Genomic DNA, 21,005 nt, shown 5'->3' on the forward strand with positions numbered 1-21,005 from the left:
CTAGACACAGCATTTTAAAACTTTTATTAATAAATTTTTACACATCTAAAGTACATGCTTAGTCACAGGTACAAAACCCACAATATAAAATTAATTATAAAAGAACAAACAAACAAAAAAAAAGTACAGCATCTTAGTTAACAAAGCCCAAGGGCCCTGAACCCAGTCTCCAGGGAGGGAGATGAGAGGAGGGACATGAAAACCACCATCCCTCAAAATAGTAGGGAAGAAGAGGTGCTTGTCAGAAATGTCTTATTGAAAGACTCCTGAAAGAAATGTTGATTTTGCTGAAGCATCTCAAAAAATATGCAAATGTATTTCAACAAGGGGGATCCCCCTGCCTTAGCAGCTTGAAAATTATCCACCTGCAGAATGATCTACATTTGAGGACTCATCAGTTTTCCAGAATTCCAAAGTTCCTTCATATTAAAAAAACCTCAGATGTGAATGACTTAGTGGTAGCTAATGATCAGCTCTCAAGGAGAGCAAGAATACAAAGCACACTGCTCCTTGCTCAGCTCTCCACTGCAGGCATGAGGGCTCTAATTCAGTCTGAGCATGATCATCATGGTTCAGATGCAGCTCTTCTTCTCTTTGGTATTTCCTACACTCATGATGCTGAGCCACAGGTTGAGATGAAGAAGCACAGCAAGGTTTTGGACTCACCCTAGCTCTGCACACAGACTGAGGGGAGCCACCCCCTGAGAACTGCAGCCCTGCCAAGACACTTCAGCTAGAGCTGTGCAAGGGTCAAGCCCACTGCCACGCTAGACAGCATTCCATAAATCTCAGTTGGGTTCTTCTTATGGAGATCACCAATACCCAACCTTTGCTGATACACTGGCTCTTCTCCCTCCTATCAGAAATCAAAATGACCACAGGCAGCCTTTTCTTCTCCAGGCTCTTCAGCACAGCTCAGAGGGGCTCTGATCCATCACTAGCATCTGGCAGTAGCAGAGACCTCAGAGCAGACTACCAGAACTCTCTCCTCCAGTAGCAGATTTCTCTGCACCACAGCTTGAACATCTCCAGCAATGGGTTGATATTTCTCCCATGTCTTCAAAACCAGTAGCAGTCTCTCCTGCCTGGAGAGGACTCCAGGCTGTGGACGTATGTCCGGAGGCGAGGATCAGCAGGGTGACAGAGAGGTCTGGAGTTTGCATAGGCATTACCTGCCTGTGAAGGTGCTTTTTTTCTTGGTCCTTGACCCCACACCATTAACCTTGGTGCAGCTGGTGGCAAAGGCTGAGCTACATTCTCCTGCTCATAGTGGCACCTCTGGTTCCTGCCCAGCAGGTGTGCACAAGTTGGAAACCGTGGCCAAGTCAGGAGAACCCTCTCCTGTTTTTCTGGGGTTTTCTGCTCCCCTGGCCAGTGAAGCAGTGGGATGGCTGGAGGTAGGAGATGAGCTGGTGGGCATGCAAGAACATCCTGAGGGGGAGATCTTCTGCCCACAAGGGGATCAGACTTCAAAGGGCTTTTCCCACGCAGCTGCAGGACAGCAGGTGCCAGGAGCTGGGCTGGCTTAGGAGCAGCCCTGTAGGGCCAGAGTCCCTTCCTGCCCTGTTTTCCAGGGCTGGCCCCACACCCTGCTGGCACAGGGGGGTTTAGGGCCCTGGCTGCTTTGAAAGCTCCCCTAAACCAGAAGTGTCTTTTCTTGCCCGCAGGACGATCACCTGAGTGCACAGGTAAAATCTCATCAGGGACAACTCAGAAGTGCTGCTGTGGCAGCAGGAAAGCAAGAGAGGGTCAGGAGTGATGTGGATATCACACAAGGTGTGTCTACCCATGGCACACACCCAAGAGGGAAACTGGGCTTGTGCTGGACATGGATCCTCCAAGAATTTGCACTGAACACCCCAAATTAGTCACTGATGAAGATTCTTGGTGCTATATTTACTCAGGAGATTAAATCCCAGGAGAATCCTTCCAGAGAAGACAACCATACACAATTCCACTAACCCAAGTCTCCTGGCCAGAGGACTATGATGCCCCACGCACTAGAAGCAATTCTGAATTGTTTTCCACCAAAATCAAACCTCTGAACCATAATATGTGTGGCTGCAACTTTTCCAAAGCTTTGAATCAAAAGGAGGAAGAGAGAACTTGCAATGGGAATCTGTCTTTGTTTTGGCCAGCTCTCACAGAGTAATAAATGTAACCTTTCTAAAGATGTATCAAGAACTTCCATGTAAATGATGAAACAAGATTTGGTGGCCACAAAATTTGGCTTTTGCACAGCCAACCTGGCAAGCAGGGCCAAGAGTGCCAGTTTCCACCATTCACCAGCCTGAATGGTGCTACAGGTGAGAAAAGCAAGACCATGATCCATAATTCTGTGTACCTACAAGCACTTCACACAAAGCAGCTGAATACATTTCAAAACTACATTTGCTTCCACTTTAGGTTTCTAAATATCCTCCAATCATCCCTTTGAAGATAACTCAATAAAATTAAATACATTTTGATGGCAAAATCTGGATGTGACACAGTAATAAACACTGAATCCCTGCCTAAATAACTAAGGAAACATAAAGCAGTATTTTTCTTTCCTTTTGAACTAACAGCAAAGGAAGTCAGGCCATGGTTCAAAAACAGTTGTAATCAAAAATGCAATACTTACATTTTTTCATAGAGGCACTTGCATCCAAGAATGGGTGATGGAAAAATTCATCTGAAAAAAATCAAGAACAATGACTCAATGAAAGAAAATGCCTGTAAGAAGTTTACAAAGCAGATAAAACACAGGAAGTTAGTGTTATACAGTGATTTTTCCATGCAACAAAGGAAGCTGACTGACTATGGCTGCATATAGAAGTGGTCAAGACTCCAGGCTGGAGACTGGATGAAGGAACTGCTCATGAAATAAGGAGGGGAAATTAACTGGATCCCTTGCTGATCAGGATGGTGAATCACCCTAAACGTAGGGATCCAGGGGAGCTGTATTTATGTCACACTGAACTGCCATTCACTCCATGGAATAGGAATGATGGACAAAAAGATCACACTGAGTGATCTTCCATGGCAGAGACTCAAAGCCACGACTCACTGAGGGCAGAAATGCATTTTTTAATGCCCCCCCCAGAACCACAGCCCAGAACTCTCTCCCTTTCACATCAAACAACTTCTGCTTCCTCCCCTCATTATGGGAATTCATTCTACAGATCCAGGCCCAGAAAAGCTTCTGTCCTGGCTTGCTGAACACTCTCTGCATGTTTGCCTGTCCTCACAAGTAGCCACTTCTCCCAGTTCCTTCATCTCTGATTCACTGCAGCTCTGAGCCAGAGCCCTCTCCTATCACAATCAGCAGCTCAGTCTTTTGGGAGTGTCAGCCATGGATCAACACTGATTACTGAGCTTCAGCTTCTTTCCCAGAATGGATTTCCTGTTGCAACACCCAAGGTTTACAAACTTCTTCTGTAAACAGCTCCTTTTTGGGGACTGAGCTTTCCAGAATGCAGCCACTGGGTTTTTTGTTTGTCTGCTTTTTAACCTTAAACAATCCCTGTCCCCCCAGCCTCTCCTCCCCACTGCTGTGCCAGGGTCCTGCAGCCAGAGTGCAGTGGTCTGGAGCTTAGCCCAAGACAGGGAATGGAAATCTTTGGCAGGGAAAGCTGGCATCTCACAGATTAGATCTGCTGTGGATGGAGAACATCCCCATCCTGTGGGAGCTGCTCAGCTGCTGGGGTTTCCTGCTTCTTTTTCAGCCTGCTGCAGGAGAAGAGGGTACTATCCCTCAGCCAAGCTGACTCAACTGAGGGGGTGGAAATGATGATTTCTTTCACTTTTCCCCCACTCCTCGCTCCAAACTGCTTATTAGCTGTGCTTGCAAAGCAAAATTCAAACAACCCAGCTTGTAATCATCAGCAGGAAACTTGCAACTTGAAACCCTCCTGGTTTTCCTTTAGATAATCTTGAGATTGCAGAGAGCATCAGTTCCTGGCAGAACAGCAGCTGGGACACACAACAAGTATGTGAAGTTTCAAGCTGATGAGTTGCTGTTGTGTGACTTAACTGAGCTTTGTGGAGGTCACTGTGACATCTCCAGGCAAAGGGTCTCAGGGAACAAGGAACAGCAGGAAACCCTCTCCTCTGGGGACATGCAAATTTATTGATAAAAATGTGATTAAGGACAGGAAAAATCTCAATACTGCAAGACGTGCTGTAACTGTTGTCCAGAGTAATATCAAAAGCTACTATCTCAAATTTCCAAGTGTTAGACATGGACTCATGCACTCTACTCCCAAGAGGTACAAAAGCAGCTTACAAGGGCTAAAAAGGTTTGCCAGACAATTTCTGGAAGCAGGGAATCAAGAACCTCAAAGACAACTTCTTTTGAAATGCACAGCAGCATGAGAGAAGAGGTAGAGATGCAGAGCCCAGATAAAAGATCTGCAGGGAATAACCCTGCCAGGTGATTCTGTCCAAGCCAGTCTGTCAGGAGCTTCAACAACTCACTCTTCAAAAGCTCATTCTCTCACTTCTACACTCCAGTAACCAGTCCCTGGCATTCATCATTGGATAACTATGATCAACCTCAGGTAATCCACAGTTGCTTATCCAGCTGACCATCCCCAGAAAGGTTTTCCTGGTATTTCTAATCCAAAAGAATAACAGAGAGTGCAAAACAATTCCTCTTCATCACCTAGCATGTGCTGCCCAGGAGGAAACAACCTTCCTGAGCAGATAAGCAAACAAAAACCCAACAGAAAACCAACCTCAAATCCCAGAAATATCAAACTATTTTACCCAAGTCTGACTAAAAAGCAGCACCCTGAACACACACAGGATGTGTTTGCCTTTAGATGACCTGGTGCTTTCAGGGATTCAAGGAAAGGCTCCACCTCTGTCTGCTTTCCTCTAGGGCATGGCTTTCCTAGGAGGTTCTTTAGACCTTTCAGCTCAGCTAAAACACATCTGGAAGATGCTGCCAAGTCAGAACCACTGGACTCACAATGAATGATCTCAGTTTGGAAGGAATTCAGACAAAAGGGGAAATCCTCATGTCAGCCAAGTCAGGAGACTGAGATAAAGGCTTGGAGAGCTTGAGCCCTGAGAAGGACCAAGGCTTCCCTCCACAGAAACTGGAGAAGGAGGGAAGGGTCTGCAAGCAGCTGCATCTCCTGGTTCAGATTATGACAGCAAACCCTGAGAAGCAGAGGGTAGTGACTGGATTGCTCAGTAAATGAGTGCAGCTTGCAGCTCTGGGAAGAAACTGTGACAGAAAAGCACAGATACACAAGACACATTTTACCCAGTAGCACACTTAACCACAGCTCAGAGATGATAAAAGCAGAAGCCAGGACAGGGGATGGAGGTAACAAACATATGCTGAAAGTGTGCCAAGCCTCCTTGGTTTACAAAACTCTACTGGAATCAGCACTGACCTTTCCAGCACATAAACTCAAACCCCCAAGATTATGCAACCCTCCAGGCACAGGTGAAATCCAGGTGTTTGGATGCTTCCCCTAGCACCAGCCAAAAGGAGAGAGGCTTGTGCAGAGCCAAAAGACACAGAGAGAGCAGCAGAAGTCCAAGTGGAAGGAGGCCTTACCAAAGTCCATGCGGTCCTTATGGTTACGCTGCAGGAGGCCCAGCAGGAGCTGCCTCAGGTGGCTTGATGTCTCCCTGGGGATGCTAGGATTGAAAACAAAAGCAAAATAAAGAGACTGACAGTCTACTTAAACTGCTTTTCCATATTCAGGAAGGCAACTGGCAGAACTCACTCCATGCCTGCTGGGCCAGGAGCACCAGGAGCTCACTGGAGGAAGGCTGATCACAAATGTCTTTATTTTGAGTCTCTGGCTTTCACTCCCTACTGCCATTGGGAGTGGGTCAGGCTGCAGCTCATATTGCTTCAGTGGCCTCTCCCATGAGCACCTGCAGATCCTTCCCTTAACACTGCCATCCCTCTGGTGCTCAGCTAAGCCCATTCCACTTGCAGTATTTCACACATAATAAATAAAATCACTCCTACTTGCTCTAAAGGGAATAAGATCAGTAGAACAAAGCAGTTTCCAAGGGGAAGCTTCCAATTAAGACACGGGTGGTGAAATGTATCACCAATTAGTACAATTTTATTAAGGCATTTATTTTTCAGTGCAGCTTATGTAAGACTAGCAAGTAACCTTTGTCTATCTGCTTCCTGGATATAGAGCAGAGATTAATCAAAGGCCACTAAGATGTGAGCAACTGCCACCTCAGCAAGCTAAAATTTGTGCAGTTATTACATCACTTTTCAGCATAGTTAGGAAAAAAAATATCCTTTTCAACAACCTTTGAAACCCAAAAGAGCTGGTAAAGCACTGTGCTCTCCCTCACCCCACGAGCAGATGGGGGAGAGGCAAGGGCAGCTCTTCATAACCCCTGCAGACTGAAAAATGCAGGGAATAAATGAATGGATTAAGGAAGGAAAGCAGAGTTCAGCTCTTGCATAAGTGGATTCAGCTCTGCTGACTTTCCTCCATCCCCAGAAGTGCTGCTGGGGGCTTTGGGCTAGGGCAGAGCTCTCCTAGTGAGGCGTGGGTGGTTGCAGCTCCTCTCAGTATTAACTCTCTTTATCATGGCTGTTCCCAGCATGGCCCCACGCTCTGCCAGGCTTTCCCCTCTCCCCATCCTGGGTCAGCTGAGGTAATGACATGTGTGCCCAGCACAGTAATTTTAGCTCTCAGTGGCTCTGCACATGGCTCTGGCATCAGTCACTGCCCTGAGGCCAAGCCTGACCAATGCTGGGAGAAAAAAACCTTCTTTTACCATCTCCACCAACACACCCTGGCACAGACAGGGGTAAAACAGAAGCTCAAACAAAGTGAGAGGGGGAAAAGGGAGCTAGCTAGCAGTACCAAATTGTTCACAGAAACAGGAGAAGGTATGTGTTTACACATTTCAGTACCACCCAGTTATTTCTCTGGGAAGCCCTAGGCCTTGCTGGGGCAGGAACTTGAAGCCAAGATCAGAGAATGATGGCAAGCATCCCTCATCCTTGTTTGTACTGGAGGAGCTGCTTTTCCATCCCTGATGCTAGAATGGCTTTGTGCACCTTCTCAGGCTGACACAGGCCACCAGGACTCTGGAAGGGATGCAGTTAGACTGAGCCTCAGGTTGAGCCTCCCATCAAAAGAGGTGTACCTTGGAAGCACATTGTGTAATGGAATAACCCAAAGATACCACAGCAAGCAGCCTCCTGAAAAATGCATTAGTGCTGGAGTCCTGCAGCCCTGCAGTGTTATCATCATCATTTATTTATCTGTGACACATAAAGCTCTCATTCCAAATGAGTCCATTTCCCAGCTATGACTTTAACCTTGGTTTTAGAGCCAAGAAACAGGTACATCAACTCATGGACTTCAGATGGCACAACACAGATGAAGAGGGTGCAGATTAACTCTTTGTCTCCTCTTACCTCCCATGTCCAAAGCATCAAGCATTGCTACCCTTCAGTTTTATTTTCTAGGACTATCTTCTTTAAACATGAGCAACAAATCTGCCTCCTTGCCCCCACGACCTGGATGTACTTTGCCATGCAAACCAGCACAATGAATGTTAATTGTTTAGATCAGCACCATTGAAATTGTGAGGCCTTTGGGCTTCTGCTCCATGGGCTCCCCAGAATGCTCAGACCAGCATCTCCTCATCTGTCAGCAGCAGCAGTGCAGCCAGGGACTGCTTCCCCACTCCATTCCCAAGCCAAAACACTTTCCCTGGCCATGGCAAGGGAGTGTGTGCCAGCCTGCATAGCCCCAAGGAAAATGAAACCAAATCCTGCTGCACTGCTGCAGTCTGAGAAGGAGGTCTCTGGAGTAGTTTTGTGTTTCATCCTGTGCTGGCAGGGCACTCAAGGAGTTTATTCATGTTTACTCAGGAATAGCACAGATTGCAGCCCATGCTAAAGAGACAAACTGACTTTGGAAAGAGGGAATTGTCATTTACACAAAGGCCAGTTCAGATCTGACTTCCACAGTGAGAAAAACAATCACCTTGGATCTGAATTTTGGAAGAATTTGGTAGTTCAAAAGTGCAGATAAGTGAAAATGGCAAATGCAGACTGTGAAGGACCCAAAGGACTAATCCCAACAAGAACAGACATGTTCTCCTCTTACAGCTGAGTTCAGTTTTCCCCTTCCCTGCACCACGAGCCAAACAACAGCAGGGCAGTGGGATCAACACAAGAAAACTTCTTAGTTTTATGGATTAATTCCTCATTTAGTAAGAGAGGCTACCTCAAAGGTGAGCAGCCATATTTTGGGCTGTGTAGGAAAAACAGAAGCTCTACTTTCTGCTCACACAGACTGGCTCCAACTATGCAGTCACATTTTTGCTTTAAATTGTTTGTTTTCAGGTGTTTTACTCCATCACACCCTCTGGTTCAATCCAGGTGCTCCAGAGGTAATCCTGATAGAAAAGTGTGCCTTCTCCCCAAATCAAAAAAGGAAGTAATTAAAGGGAAATTAACTGCATATCACCAGTCATTGATAAGAGCTCCAGCTTCTTGACAGTTCCCTCCAGTTATCTCTTGGAGCAGTCTGAACTGATAATGGAAAAGAAAAATCCATATGCAGCAACTCAATGACCTTCCTGCATATATGGCTGCACTAGCAGCTCTGCCAACTGGAAGGTAACTTTCTGCTTTAAAAAGACCATCCAGATTTTAGATATACCATTTGGAACTTCAGTCCTGTCTCTGTACCAGGCTGAAGTTTTCAGAGCCAGCACGAGCTTCTCCTTTCAGAGCTCAGAAATGAAAAGGAAAGACCACAGCAACAAAACCAAAATACCCTGACAAATCACAGCACTGAGCAGAGAGGTAACATACACCCTGCTGGGATGAGAGCAGTTCTCTTCCCCCTGGAAACTGCAGCAGTGTCCATTTCCAGGGAGGTTATAGTGTTTCCCCCAAGAGTAGGATGGACACAAGCAGTTGCTGCCCTGACACGTGAGAAATGGGAATGTGATCCTCAGTCAGGTGTGGCAGGTTACAGCAGAGCTGCAGCCTGGCTGCTCGCACGGTCCCAGGGCTGCCTTGAGTTCCTCCCAAGGCTCTCAGCCTCAGGGGAGCCACGTGTGGAACAGGACCTCTAGCTGGCTCTTGGAATCACCCACAGCCCTGAATTTTTGCAAAGCAGGAGAACAGTGTCTGCAGAGAGACAGAACACCCCAGCCCTGGCTATCTGCTGCCGTCCGACTTTCCCTGGGCCACATCACTGCTGACTTCAGGAATGGGGAAAGGCAGGAGGCCAAATATTTCAGTCACCTCCCCAAGTGACAAGCCAGGAGCATGCAAGGACAGGTGTAAACACAGAGTAAACAAGTGCCTACAAACATTGACACTGGAAAAATTCTTACTTGGGCATCAGCATCTTGTTTTTCTCATAGAAGAGGCGGAGATCCTGTGGGCTGCTGGCCTGTGGGGGAGAAAGAAACCAGCACATGAAGCAGTTGACAATGAAGGAAAGGGATGAGCATCTTTATTTCACTGTAGCTCTGAAGAGCAGAGGCACTTTTTAATTGCTGGACCAGCACAGACAACGCTGCTTGCTTTAGACTGAAAAGGCAGCCCTGTGCTGCAGTGAAAATTCAATATTCCAACCTGCTGCCCTTTTGTCCCTGACCTGGTTCTGTCCTGCTCTGCCCTTCCACAGGCTGAGCTTCACTGCAGTGGCCTCTGATGCTCAGGTTTGAGCTGGCCTAATAGCCTCAGCCAGGAGACAAAATAAATGAGGAGTCCCAAATGATGAATGGCAGCTCCTGCTGAGAACATGGATTAATGCTGCAGGGCACCAGAAAAGGGACAGGGAGTCTGTTGATGGGCAAGGGATCTGTGAAGAGGCTGGGAACATGGAGACACAGCAACTGAATTAGGATTTTCTACTTTAGTTCCAGGAAGCCAGAAGGTCTCAAGCCACAGCACTATTTTATTTGTGCAGTAATAAACACAACTGTGGGGGATGTTGATGACAAGATTCCAAATTCTGAGAGATGGGATTAAAAAAAAAAAAAAAAAAGGTGGGGGCTAGGCACAAGAGGTTTACAGCTGAGGTTAAAAATAAAATCACCAGTAGACAAGCACAGACACATAAAAATCCCCTAATATAAATTCTCCACTTGTTTTCATGCAATGAATAATACAGGCCAGTAAATTAACCCTAGTGTCTCAAGCTTTTCTGCTTAGGCAAAGTTGCTTTATTAAAGGCAGAGCAGGCTGGCTGGCACGACACAGACATGAAGGCACATAAACAGGGCAGGAAGATCAGAGGGATTCATCTGCAATCAATTATTAGTGCAGCAGAGTGTGTAGGAAAGTGTGAATGAGGAGGCAACAGGCAGCTTCTCCTGATGTTCAGGGCAGGCTCAAAAACCCCTTGAGCTTTCCACCTACTTCTATTTCTAAATTAGAAGTATTTAAGGTCAATTAAGATGCTTAAAATGGCAAATCAGACAGGCCAATCTGCAGATGGCCATCAAAATACCACTAACACTGTAGGGCTGGAAAAGCAGCCACATAAGAAGCTGTTTCAACATCACCTACTCCCTCTGGCTGAAGATGAAAATTAAGGATAACTGAGAACTCAGTAAAAAAACCTCAAAAGAAACCAGAGGTACTCTCAAAAGCTGATAGTATCAACACACTTGTGTAGTATTCACCAGGGCAGTGTTTTTTACCCAGCCTTACCAACAGAAGCTACACCAAAAGAACATTAGAATTAAAGCAGAGCACCTTGTTACACAGAGGCCAAACTGCATCATAATTTCCAACTGCTGCCACTCAATTTGATTCAGGAAAACTCCATTTTACACCTTCCCCTGGCAGATCTTGGAATGTAATTAGATTAATATTTGGCAAACTTTAGGGAGGCAAGCATACACACTGCACCAAATATCCTGGCCACACTGCCCAGAGTGATGACAAATATTCCTGACAAAGTAAAAGGAGGGGCAGAACTCCAGCCCAGGGAGGGAAGGGCTCATTCACTTCAGAGAGATACAAGCCTTGGCTGTTTGCTCTGGTCATTTCCTGTTGCAACAGCTCAATTGTTTCACAAATACAATGAAGCTCTGATCTACTTCAAACACTGTTTTGTCAGAAATTTTCCTGGCAATAAAGAGGGAGTATATTTAAAGCAGCACATATATGCAGACCAGTTCATTAGAGAAGGCTTCTAAGCACTGGCTTGGACAGAAAAAGTTCTCAATGAAGTTTTCTTCCTCTGTACAAATTCAAGAGATGTGCCCGTAGAGATGCTGCTCCTCCACATTCTGCTGTCTCAGTACCAGCCCCATTTGCTCTGCAGGGACCCTGCCAGGCTCCTCCCCACCCAGACCACACTCCCTCCCTTGGGCTGTCCCTGAGCCTGTGATTCAAGGCTGGTCCCAGTGCAGATACCAGGGGAAGAGAGTCATTCTAGTGAGTGCCTAGCACAGACAGCCATGGATCACCATTAATTTGGTAAAACCATCTGCAGCTTCATGTAACTTCATTATTAATTGACTGAGTCACACAGTTCTGCTCCCAGTAACCTGTCCACTGCTCTCCTGCTGTCAAACAATTCATAAAGCAATAGGACCCTCAGCCACTTTGCTCACCTCTCCTTTCAATAAATACTGCTTCTCTAAGAATCATGGAGAAAAAACAATTCAAGTTTGTAATACATAAAAATGTCACTTGAATTCTCTCATCTAGGAAGCAAAGAACTTAAACTGAAATCTGCCTTCCAGGCAGATACACCCTGCCCAAGAAAAACACCAGAGGCACAAAACAACCACACCATTCAAGGTACAGAGAGCCAACTTCTACCTGTGGGACAGCACCCATCTACCAGAACCAGGGATGCAGAACAGCTCAGCTTTCCCTAGGGCCAGCAGGGCACCCCAGCAGGTCACTTCACACCCTCAGTCCCCCTCTCATGTCACTAGGAGCAGCTGCATTTTGGTTTTGTCTCCCCTTTCTATATATAGAGGCAATTGGGCAAATTCAACCCTGCCACTCTGTTACTTTGTCCTGAGCAGCAGTGGAAATATGTTGAGCCAACAAAGGCATTCAGCAGAACCCTGCCAAATCCCCTTCAGTGCTGGCTGCCTGGCAGTGAATTGCATGTGAAAATCAGGCAGGGTGGTGCTTCCAAAAGCACTCAGCAGTGGATTTGTCATGCTTGGGCCATGGCTGGATGCAGAAGCCCAACATTCAGACAGAAGAGGGCCAGAGACTTTCACACCTTCCCTGAAGAGCCCTGTCTATTCAACACTCCATAGCAGGTGTATGGTACTGCCCTGCTCTTTGAATCCTTTCCTTGGGGACTTAGAGGTGAAGAAAGGGGATCTGGTTATTTTAGAAAGAATAAATAAGTGAGTAATGTTGTTTCTAGCTCAGCAGCTCTAGGGAAAAACTTGAAAACCTACTGAAAATGCTTTCTGATATTTTAAGACTCCCACAATTAAGTGGCTGGCATTCAGAGGACTTGAAAGCCCAAGGACCAGAAAAAAGCAAACAAACCCCCACCCCCTGAATTCTTCTCTTTAGTAGTACATTGATTTCTCTCTACTGCCAACAGAGCAGGGTAAGACCCACAAACACTGGTCCAAAAGGCAGTGCTCCATTGACTACAGCAACAAGTCACTCACTGCACCCAGTCTCAGCAGAACTACCCACCAGTTCCAGGAATTCCTGGCCCCATGAACACAGGGAACTCCAAAGGAACAGAGCTGGGAACAGAAGAGCAAGCTGCCTAACAAATATACCAGGGGTTCAAATTCTTGGCATAAAATCCAGCCTTTCCTGGTGTTCCTCAAGGCCATTTCACAACATAGCAGTTGCTGTAAGTGATACATAATCCCAGTACTTATGCAGACAGAATTAACTCAGAATTAAAGCAGTGAACTTGGTACACCAGACTTAGAAATTAATTTTTCACCCAACAGCTAGCTGGGATGAGAACATAGGCAGGTTAACTCTTTCAGAGCTGCCAGACCAGGGAAAAACTTGCATTAATTTTCTTGTCAGTTCCCTGCTCTTTGGCTCACTCTTCCCCAGACACAGGGCACCAAGTCCATAGAAAGCTCCAGATTCCTGCAAGGGCTCAGACAGCAGACAACCAGGTTTAGGGGTGTTTAGCAGGATCTGATGTCCCACTGCCACTGCCAGAGCCAGTCCTGACACAACCTGCACGTGCTCAGTGGGGTGTCTGCTTACCAAGAGCTGCCCAGATTTAAAAGGGGTCACACAACAGAAGCCACCAGAAATATCAGTGTGATTCCTCCCACACAGGGAAAAAAAAAAAAAAAAAAGAAAGAGGAGATTGAGGTCATTTAACTAATCATATTTAAAACACCATCTGACAAGGACTAGATTGGTTTTGGATTGTTTTGGACCTTGTGTAAATCTTTCTTCTCTTGCCTCCAGCTTTGCTTCTGGTTGTCACTTGTTTACACAGCCAGCACCACCTCATAGTGGGCATGGGGTCCCAAACTTTTCAATTCAGGTAAGGACAAAAATAAACCACTACACTCCCAAGGCCCTTCCCAGGTCTGGTCAGCAGGAGCAGGAAATGCACTGTTCAAGTCCTGTCCTCAGTGACAAAAATGCAGAGATGTGAGGGCAGACCACTTATTAGGCAAGGCAAATTAACAATTCCACATTAATACAGAGCTCAGCAAATCTGTTTATAGGGATTATGAATCCCATTAATCTCATCCCTATGGCAGTCTCACTGTTTTGTTTATGGCCATGTTTAATACAAAAAGCTCCTTAAGAAAGCTTCACCAGCCATCCTACCAACTGTTCCCCTCTGAGCATCAGCAGCTTCTTTCTTCTCTGTGTGCAGTGAAGCAGGGAAGGGACAGAAATGGCTCTGGGAAATTGCCTTGGGTGACCCAGCTATAGTTAATTTTAACTCTGAGACAGCCAGAAATCACATTCATGCACATGCACATCTCTGTCTTGATTTACAAGCACTTTCAGGATTGACAGCTGCCTCAGCCTTTCCACACATTTGATCTTTTTTCCATCTAACCCATTTCCCCGAAGCCCTATTTTATTTTTAGGCAGCTCATTCCTCCTCACTGCAGATAACACTGGAGTCCTTTTTGTTTGCATCCTCCTGAAGGTGCCTCCTTGGCTCAGGCAGTGGCAGCCACAGCACCCAAACTCAGCATGAGCTCCAGATTCCCATGGGAATCTCAGCTAGACAGAGAAGAGGGGCTGTCTTTGCCAGCCTGGGAGGGAAGGCACAGTGAGGATTTAGCCTGAAGAGGTTCACTCAGAAATCCAGTTCCTGGCTTCCCTGTGCAACTGGGTCTGCTGGTGGCACTAGGTGGAATCTGCCTGTTTTCTTCCCACCCACTGGTAGACATCCCTCCCAAAAGCTCATGGTGCTCAATCACCTCTGTCCCCTACCCTTCTCTTCTCCTAAAAGCTCATTCCTGCTCCTGGTGTCCCAATCACCTCTGCCCACTCCCCCTCTCTTCTCCTAAAAGCCCTATAAACACCAGCTTCATGCCTGCTCAGTGCCCATCAGCAAATTCTCACAACACAGAGATGCCAACAAAGACAGAAAGCCAGTTAACCTTTAACCAGCTTCCCCTAGACAAGCTTCTTGCACCTGCATCTCCAGCTGGAAGGCAATTTGTGACATGCATGGCCAAAACAAATAGATGGGGCACAAAGAACCATCTGGGCTGAGCTCCTCTCTCTCCCTGATCAAACACATCCACAGCTGCCACTGCAGTCACCAACATTTTGTTTCCAAATACAACCTCCAAAAGAGGAAAGAGTGAGGGGAAAACTGAAATAGAGAAACCAATAACCCTCATTCCCAGCCCTACAGATGTTTATGGGAGAGAGTTATCAAGTGATGCAAGCACAAAAGCAGGTCAGGAGCTGATGGGCAGGGACTGAAGTGTCCCTCACTGCCCACTCCAAGGCAGGGCACTGCCATGCCTCAATCAGAGACAAAGAACCCCTATGATAAAGTCACCCCATTAAACAGTAATTAAATCATTTGAATGAGTAGGTATCAAGGTGCCTTTAGAGACTAAAAGGGAGAATCTGTGCCAGGCTCTCCTATGCATGCAGTCAAAGCTTGCTTTCTCCTCCCCTCCATTTTCTTCTGAACACACAAATATTTATTTGCTTTCATCCTAACAGTCCTTTTCTCCTCTCAAACAAAGATACCAGCATTGATGACAAGTGGATGCAGCCAGTAAACAGAAGCCATTCAGAAGTTTCAGTGCATTTTGCAGGGGTTTATAAAAAAAGTAACATGCAAAGGAAATGAAGTCTTGCTCTAAATACAGAGGAAGCTGGTGGACAGAATATAAAGCATTGGAGTGGAAGATTCTTATAGCAGCAGGGAAAAAATTACCCTGAAGGAAAAAAGTGTTCTTGGCTTTAGACAAAACCAAAACATACCATTAGTTTATACTCCTGTATTTGCCCACTCTTTCCTGAAAAAAATTCAGAACTCACTTTATCCTCCCTGATGATGTAACTGCATAAACATTCCAGGTCTTGTGTGAAATCCTAAAGAGCTGTGGAACTAAAGCTCATAAAGTCCTTCACTTCATAAAATTTGCCTTATTACTTGAGCATAAATTTCCCTCTGACTTTCTTTTGTGCTACTTGTTTTTATTTCCTTTTTATTCGTTTTTGGGGGTTGTTGGGGATTTTTCCCTTTTTTTCTTTTTTAGGGAATCAGGATAAAGGATGTCAGGCCATAAGAAGAGAGGACCAAAAAGCAAGGGGAAAAAAAAGTCTGACAAATACAATACTTTGAAAGAGTAATTTCAAGGGAGAGTCTGCTGATCTCATTCAGAGATGGAAGAAGTAGCACACAGTGTGACTAACAAAAAAAAAATACACTGAGTCTATATGAATTCCAGCTATGGATGATGAAAAATATGTGAAGCAATTCTGAAGCAACAGGAGTAAGGCTGTGGTGAATTCTCCACCATTCAAAAAAAAAAAAAAAAAAAAAAAAACAAAAAAAAATCAGAGAATGCAGCTCACAAAGGATATGCTGCAGCTCATCCAGAAGTTATGGCATTAAGTACAGGGTGGAGCTTTACAGGGCTGTGTTATATTTGGAGGGGTTTGGATCTGATGAACATAAACATTTCAGGCTGGAAGAGACTGCTGTGAGATGGCAGATAAGAACCTTTTGATATTATCCTACTTAACTGCTCTGAAAACCAAGTTGATTTAGCTGCAATACACTGCTTACCACCAAATCATCCTGAACATTAACTTGCAATTACAATCTCTCTTATAGTCCTTCTATACCCAACAAAATTATAATTATAAATTATACACTGACTACAGTTGTAAATAGAAACTGATTTTCTCAGTGTAGGCCTAAAAAAACCCCACTGCTTTAACTGATTCATGGTAATTTTCTCAATAAGTGACCCTTCTTAGGCTCCTATAACTGGGAAATACATTTTAATGAGAGACAGCCCAGAGAAGAGTCACATTCTAGTAACACAACCAGAATTACAACATATACAGCACAACACTGTCAAGGTGTAAGCCAGACCTTGATGGGGCAGGATTTATGGGATTGGTTGATATTAGAGATGACAGAAGCCTTAGAGTAACCAGATTAGCAGGGAAAAATAAGAGATTTAAAAAGCAGGAGAGAGTCATAAACACCAAATCTAAGCAACTCACCTGAAAGGGAGCCTTTCCTGTTAGACACTGATAAATGATGGTTCCTATACTCCAGAGGTCAGCTTTGGCATCATAGTGTTGGGACATAATGACTTCTGGTGCCTTTTGGGGAAGAGAAGGAAGATTTCTTTTATAAAAAATGGTTTTGGTGTTTTGTTTTTTTTTAGCAACTCTAAGAGACAAGTCACTATTATGCTATAAAGCCTCTTGAGCTAGATTCCCCAATAACCATGAAAGTTTACTCCCAGTAAGACTGCAGCACTACATTGAAAGGGCCACTTCCCTATTTAAGAGAGGGAAGCACAGACTTTCATTCAGAAGACAAAAACAGACCCTAATATTGTGTATTTTGGGCAAACTTAGTACTTCCCCTTCTCCCAGTGTACCATTTTCTGCTGAATCCACCAGAAGAAACCCCACTGAAATCACAAACAGATCTTCTCAAGCTAAGCAAGGAGTAAGACCCAGAGCAGCAAAGGCTCCCACTGCACAGGTAAACTCCAGCCTCCATCCTGAGCTGCACCACTTGGGCACTTCCCTCATTTAGCCCAAGATGGCAGCACATTAATTCAGCTCCAGGGCCTGGTGCCAAGGTCACAGTTTGGGTTCAAAGGCAGTGTTCCAGTCCAACAGCTTGAGCCCTGCTGTGCCTCAGACTCTGGTTTCTAATCCCACACTGTGCCCTCAGCTGCTCCCTCCCAGAAGCTGGAGACAGTGCAAGCCCCCAGAGCCCCTGGCTCAGCAGGCAGAGCCTCAGGAGCAGCAGCAGAGGAGGGACAGGAGAGCAGGCTGGCTAATCCCTCGTGTTTATAACTACAGATTTCATTGCACTGCTGCCAGCATGGAACAGGATCAATTTTTTAGCTCTATTAGAAGTAAAGGCCACACGTAATGGAAAAAAAAAATGGCAAGAAGTAAATTGTGGACAGGAGCTTGGTCTGTCCCTAAGGGAAGGAGGCATGACACCAAAAAAAGCCAAAGCAGCAGGACAAGAACTGCACAAGGAGGTTTCAAGTCTTGCCATGGCATGGATCATAGTGGGGTTCAGTCAGAAAGCTCCTTTTGGTAGGGGTAAAATACCTTTCTGGTTTTTTAAAAGAGCAAAATTAACTAACAGCCTGTTGCTGCTTTATTTAGAGCAGGGAATAAAGTCCTGCCTTGCCAGCAGATGCTCCCAGGGCTCCTGCAACAAGACCTACAATAGCAGTAAAGAAAGACTTCAAAATCCTCCCTAAATCCCAGCTGAACCCTCCCTTCCCATCTTCCTTCAAACCTATCAATAAACAGAGAACAATATGAAACATTGAGATTTCTTGTAACATCCAGTGTTTGAAATAAAAATAAAAAACAAATAGAAAAAAACCCATCATCACTAGTTTCCTCCAGCCCTTTCAGAAAATAAGCTGGGTGTTTTCAATTACTTTCACAAGAGACTCCGAAAGAAAAAGTATCACTAAAAATAGACAACTCAGGAAACTCTCCCAGGAGAGGAGAGTTACATCATCTTCACATATAGCATAGCTCAAATAAACATCAGGCTTCAAATAAGGGAGAGAGAGGAAGTGTGTTTTGCTTGAGGTGGCTCTGTGGAACAGAGTACCAGATGCACTAGGCCTGTGCAGTGCAGCACAGTCCAGCCTAACTCTAACAAAGACTAGAGACTAAAAACTTAAGGGTGGATTAGACAGTGTTTGAAATGAGGTGCCTTTTACACCAGGGCACCTGTAAAAACTTCAACCTAAACTGACTCACATCGTCTTTTTACTTTGAGCTCAGACACCCACGTCCCCAGGAACTATTACAAGTCTGGTTTTAACATTTTTATTTCTGTCTGGTTTTCTCATCTTTCCTTTCACCAACTTGATGTGACACCGAGACCTTGACTGGTGCCATGAGCACAAATAAGAGATCACCTCATCACAACCTGATCCCAGAGTGGAAAGTACAAAGAGGGCAAAAGGGATCAGTTTGGTTTCTTACACACATCAGTTTCACAGTCTAAGCAGTCATCCTGAAAGCATGGCTTATCCACATCTCACCTGGAAGTTACATGACAGCACAGGCACCTGCTGTCTGACATTACCAGCAGCCAGAACTTCAGGACTGTGCTGGTTTCTGACAAGTAAACAAAATTTCACCTCTGGGGAAAAGACTAGATAAAAACAAAGTCTTTGCTTTTGGAGAGGAAAGTAAGAACACCACAGAAAATCCTCTAGAAAAGTCACACTTACCATGTACATGGGTGAGCCACACAATGTTGCTGCCATCATATTGTTCTGCAGGTACCGGGCAAACCCAAAGTCAGCTGCAAAGAGAAACAGAGGGAGGTCAGGAGCAGACACCAGCTCTGGAGAGCCTGCACCTCCTCCAGTTCATTCTTCCTACTCTACCTTCACTTCCCATCAATCTTTGCAGCCTCTATCCCATCTTGGTAAGACTTTGACAGCTCTCCTTGAGCAGCAGCATCCTTGTTCTAGTTATCAATGCACAGTACAGACACTACAAAAGGGCAGAGCAAGCCCCAACAGTACCCAGATGAACAAACTCCCATCTCTCTTTCAGGGATCAGAACCCATTTGCCTGCACTCTGAAATGTCAGCTGGGAAGGTTCTCCTGACTTCAGGGAGAATGTGCCAGTTCAAAACCAGCCAGTTCATCTGCTGCTGTCTCAGCCTTTCATTTGGGAACTGAAAGTTGCCCTCCATTGAAAAGGCTGTAATGTGAAACACATCCAGGAGGAACCACTACTCACCACTACCCACATTTCTAGACCAGCCCTACCAAAATGAGCCTTGTTCTGTTCCTTTAGAAAAGTACCAACTGTGCTAACCCCAGCACCAGGACAGATAACTGAGGCACAGTTCACTCAGCAAGCAGAAGAGCCAGGAACAAGGAATACTAAGGGGAATTACCTCTGCAGGTTACTTAGCATCTGATCATATGACACTGAGATGTTCTCTCAAGGTTACCAGATATTTCAAGCTAGGACATTGCCACAGCTGTTTACACTGTCATCTGTCACTACTGAACTGGTACAGCCAGGTTCTCCCTGGACCATGCACTCCTCAGGGAGCACAAGGAGGGTTGCAGGTTACATCACACCCAGAGCAGTTGTGCCCACAGCCCTCCTGCCTGTTTGCAGCTCCCAATCCCTTCCTTACAGATATTAACTTTGCACTTGACAAAAAAACAAAACAAAAACAAAAACAAACAAAAAAAAAACCCACATAAAAATGCTTCAGTCGAACAAGCAGCAACATTTCAAACTTTTCCACTGGAAATCATTTCCCAGCTGAAGGAAAGCACTAACACTTTCTCCACAGCACAGGGTTAAGGTGAGGAACAGTTTTACCTAACTGGTGTCAGCTTCAGCTCTGAGTTGCAACATAATCAAAAGCCCACATGTGAGGGTGATGTCATCTTACTTTTGAGGGACTGCAGGGAGTACATGTGCCCTGTAACTGGATTTCTGGAGCACTCATCCCAACTACTGGTGCAGCTGTGCCCCTTGCCTGATGTGCAGAATGGGAATTTCTTCAAGATGTAGCTGAGAAGCCTGTCTCTGGTTTAGACTGAGAAAACTCCCTCTTTTGGGTCTGCCTGACAACCCACTGCACTCTCTCAGGCCAACCAGGAGAGCAACTAGCGTCAAGTCTTCAGACAACAACATTTAACCTCAATACTGGTAAAAGCCGAAGACAAAAGTCACAACTTCTGCTTATTTCTTGGTAAACCTGGAGATTACAAGCCAATTATGGCAGGCTGGTGTTTGTTTTTACTGAGGGTGGCACCAACTCCTTTGTGTTAAATCTGTGTCCTGGCAGAGCAGAAAGCTTTTACTCCAACTGCTTGCAGGCAGCTGAAGGTTACATTTACCAGAGGAGCTAAGAATGAGAAACATTAGGATGTTTTTAAAGTGGAGAAAAGCTTTTCTCCTCCTAGAGAGTTCTCCAAAGATGGAGGTTTCCATGTGTCCATCACCAAACTCCTGGGTGCTTTGGGTGACCTTGCAGCGGTGCCTTACCGATCTTTATGCGAATGTTGTTGGGATTTGATTTCCTGCCTCCAGCATAGGAAAGGAGAATATTCTGAGGCTTCAAGTCCCGATGGATGATGCCTTTGCTGTGCAGCATTTTCATGGCACCTGCTATCTGCTGGAGGAAGAGCCTGATGGTGTCTTCACTGAGTGTCCGCATAGCTGGCAAGGAGGAAAGAAAAATAACCACAGATGAAAAACTTACAGTGCCAGTTCTCTGAGGAGCCCAGAGGGCAGAGTCTCACAGCAATTAACTCCAATTTGTCATTTTATTCCCACATATGATGTCTTTTCCCCACACACCATTTCTGA

General features: G+C 45.4%; 1 protein-coding gene across 4 annotated transcripts in view; it reads right to left on the bottom strand.

Moving 5' to 3' along the window:
• ULK1 (unc-51 like autophagy activating kinase 1) overlaps positions 1-21,005 on the bottom strand; it is a 77,802-nt gene that overhangs the window by 32,513 nt on the left and 24,284 nt on the right. For all 4 annotated transcript variants that reach the window (XM_050980412.1, XM_050980411.1, XM_030231281.2 and 1 more), the window contains exons 7-12: positions 20,682-20,855; positions 18,889-18,962; positions 16,658-16,759; positions 9,343-9,401; positions 5,555-5,637; positions 2,624-2,674 (exon numbers count right to left, since the gene is read on the bottom strand). In XM_050980412.1, the coding sequence (XP_050836369.1) occupies positions 2,624-2,674; positions 5,555-5,637; positions 9,343-9,401; positions 16,658-16,759; positions 18,889-18,962; positions 20,682-20,855 (543 nt within the window). The remainder of the gene's footprint in view (positions 1-2,623; positions 2,675-5,554; positions 5,638-9,342; positions 9,402-16,657; positions 16,760-18,888; positions 18,963-20,681; positions 20,856-21,005) is intronic.

Source organism: Serinus canaria, chromosome 15 (assembly GCF_022539315.1).
Source record: "Serinus canaria isolate serCan28SL12 chromosome 15, serCan2020, whole genome shotgun sequence".
Lineage (NCBI taxonomy): Eukaryota > Metazoa > Chordata > Aves > Passeriformes > Fringillidae > Serinus > Serinus canaria.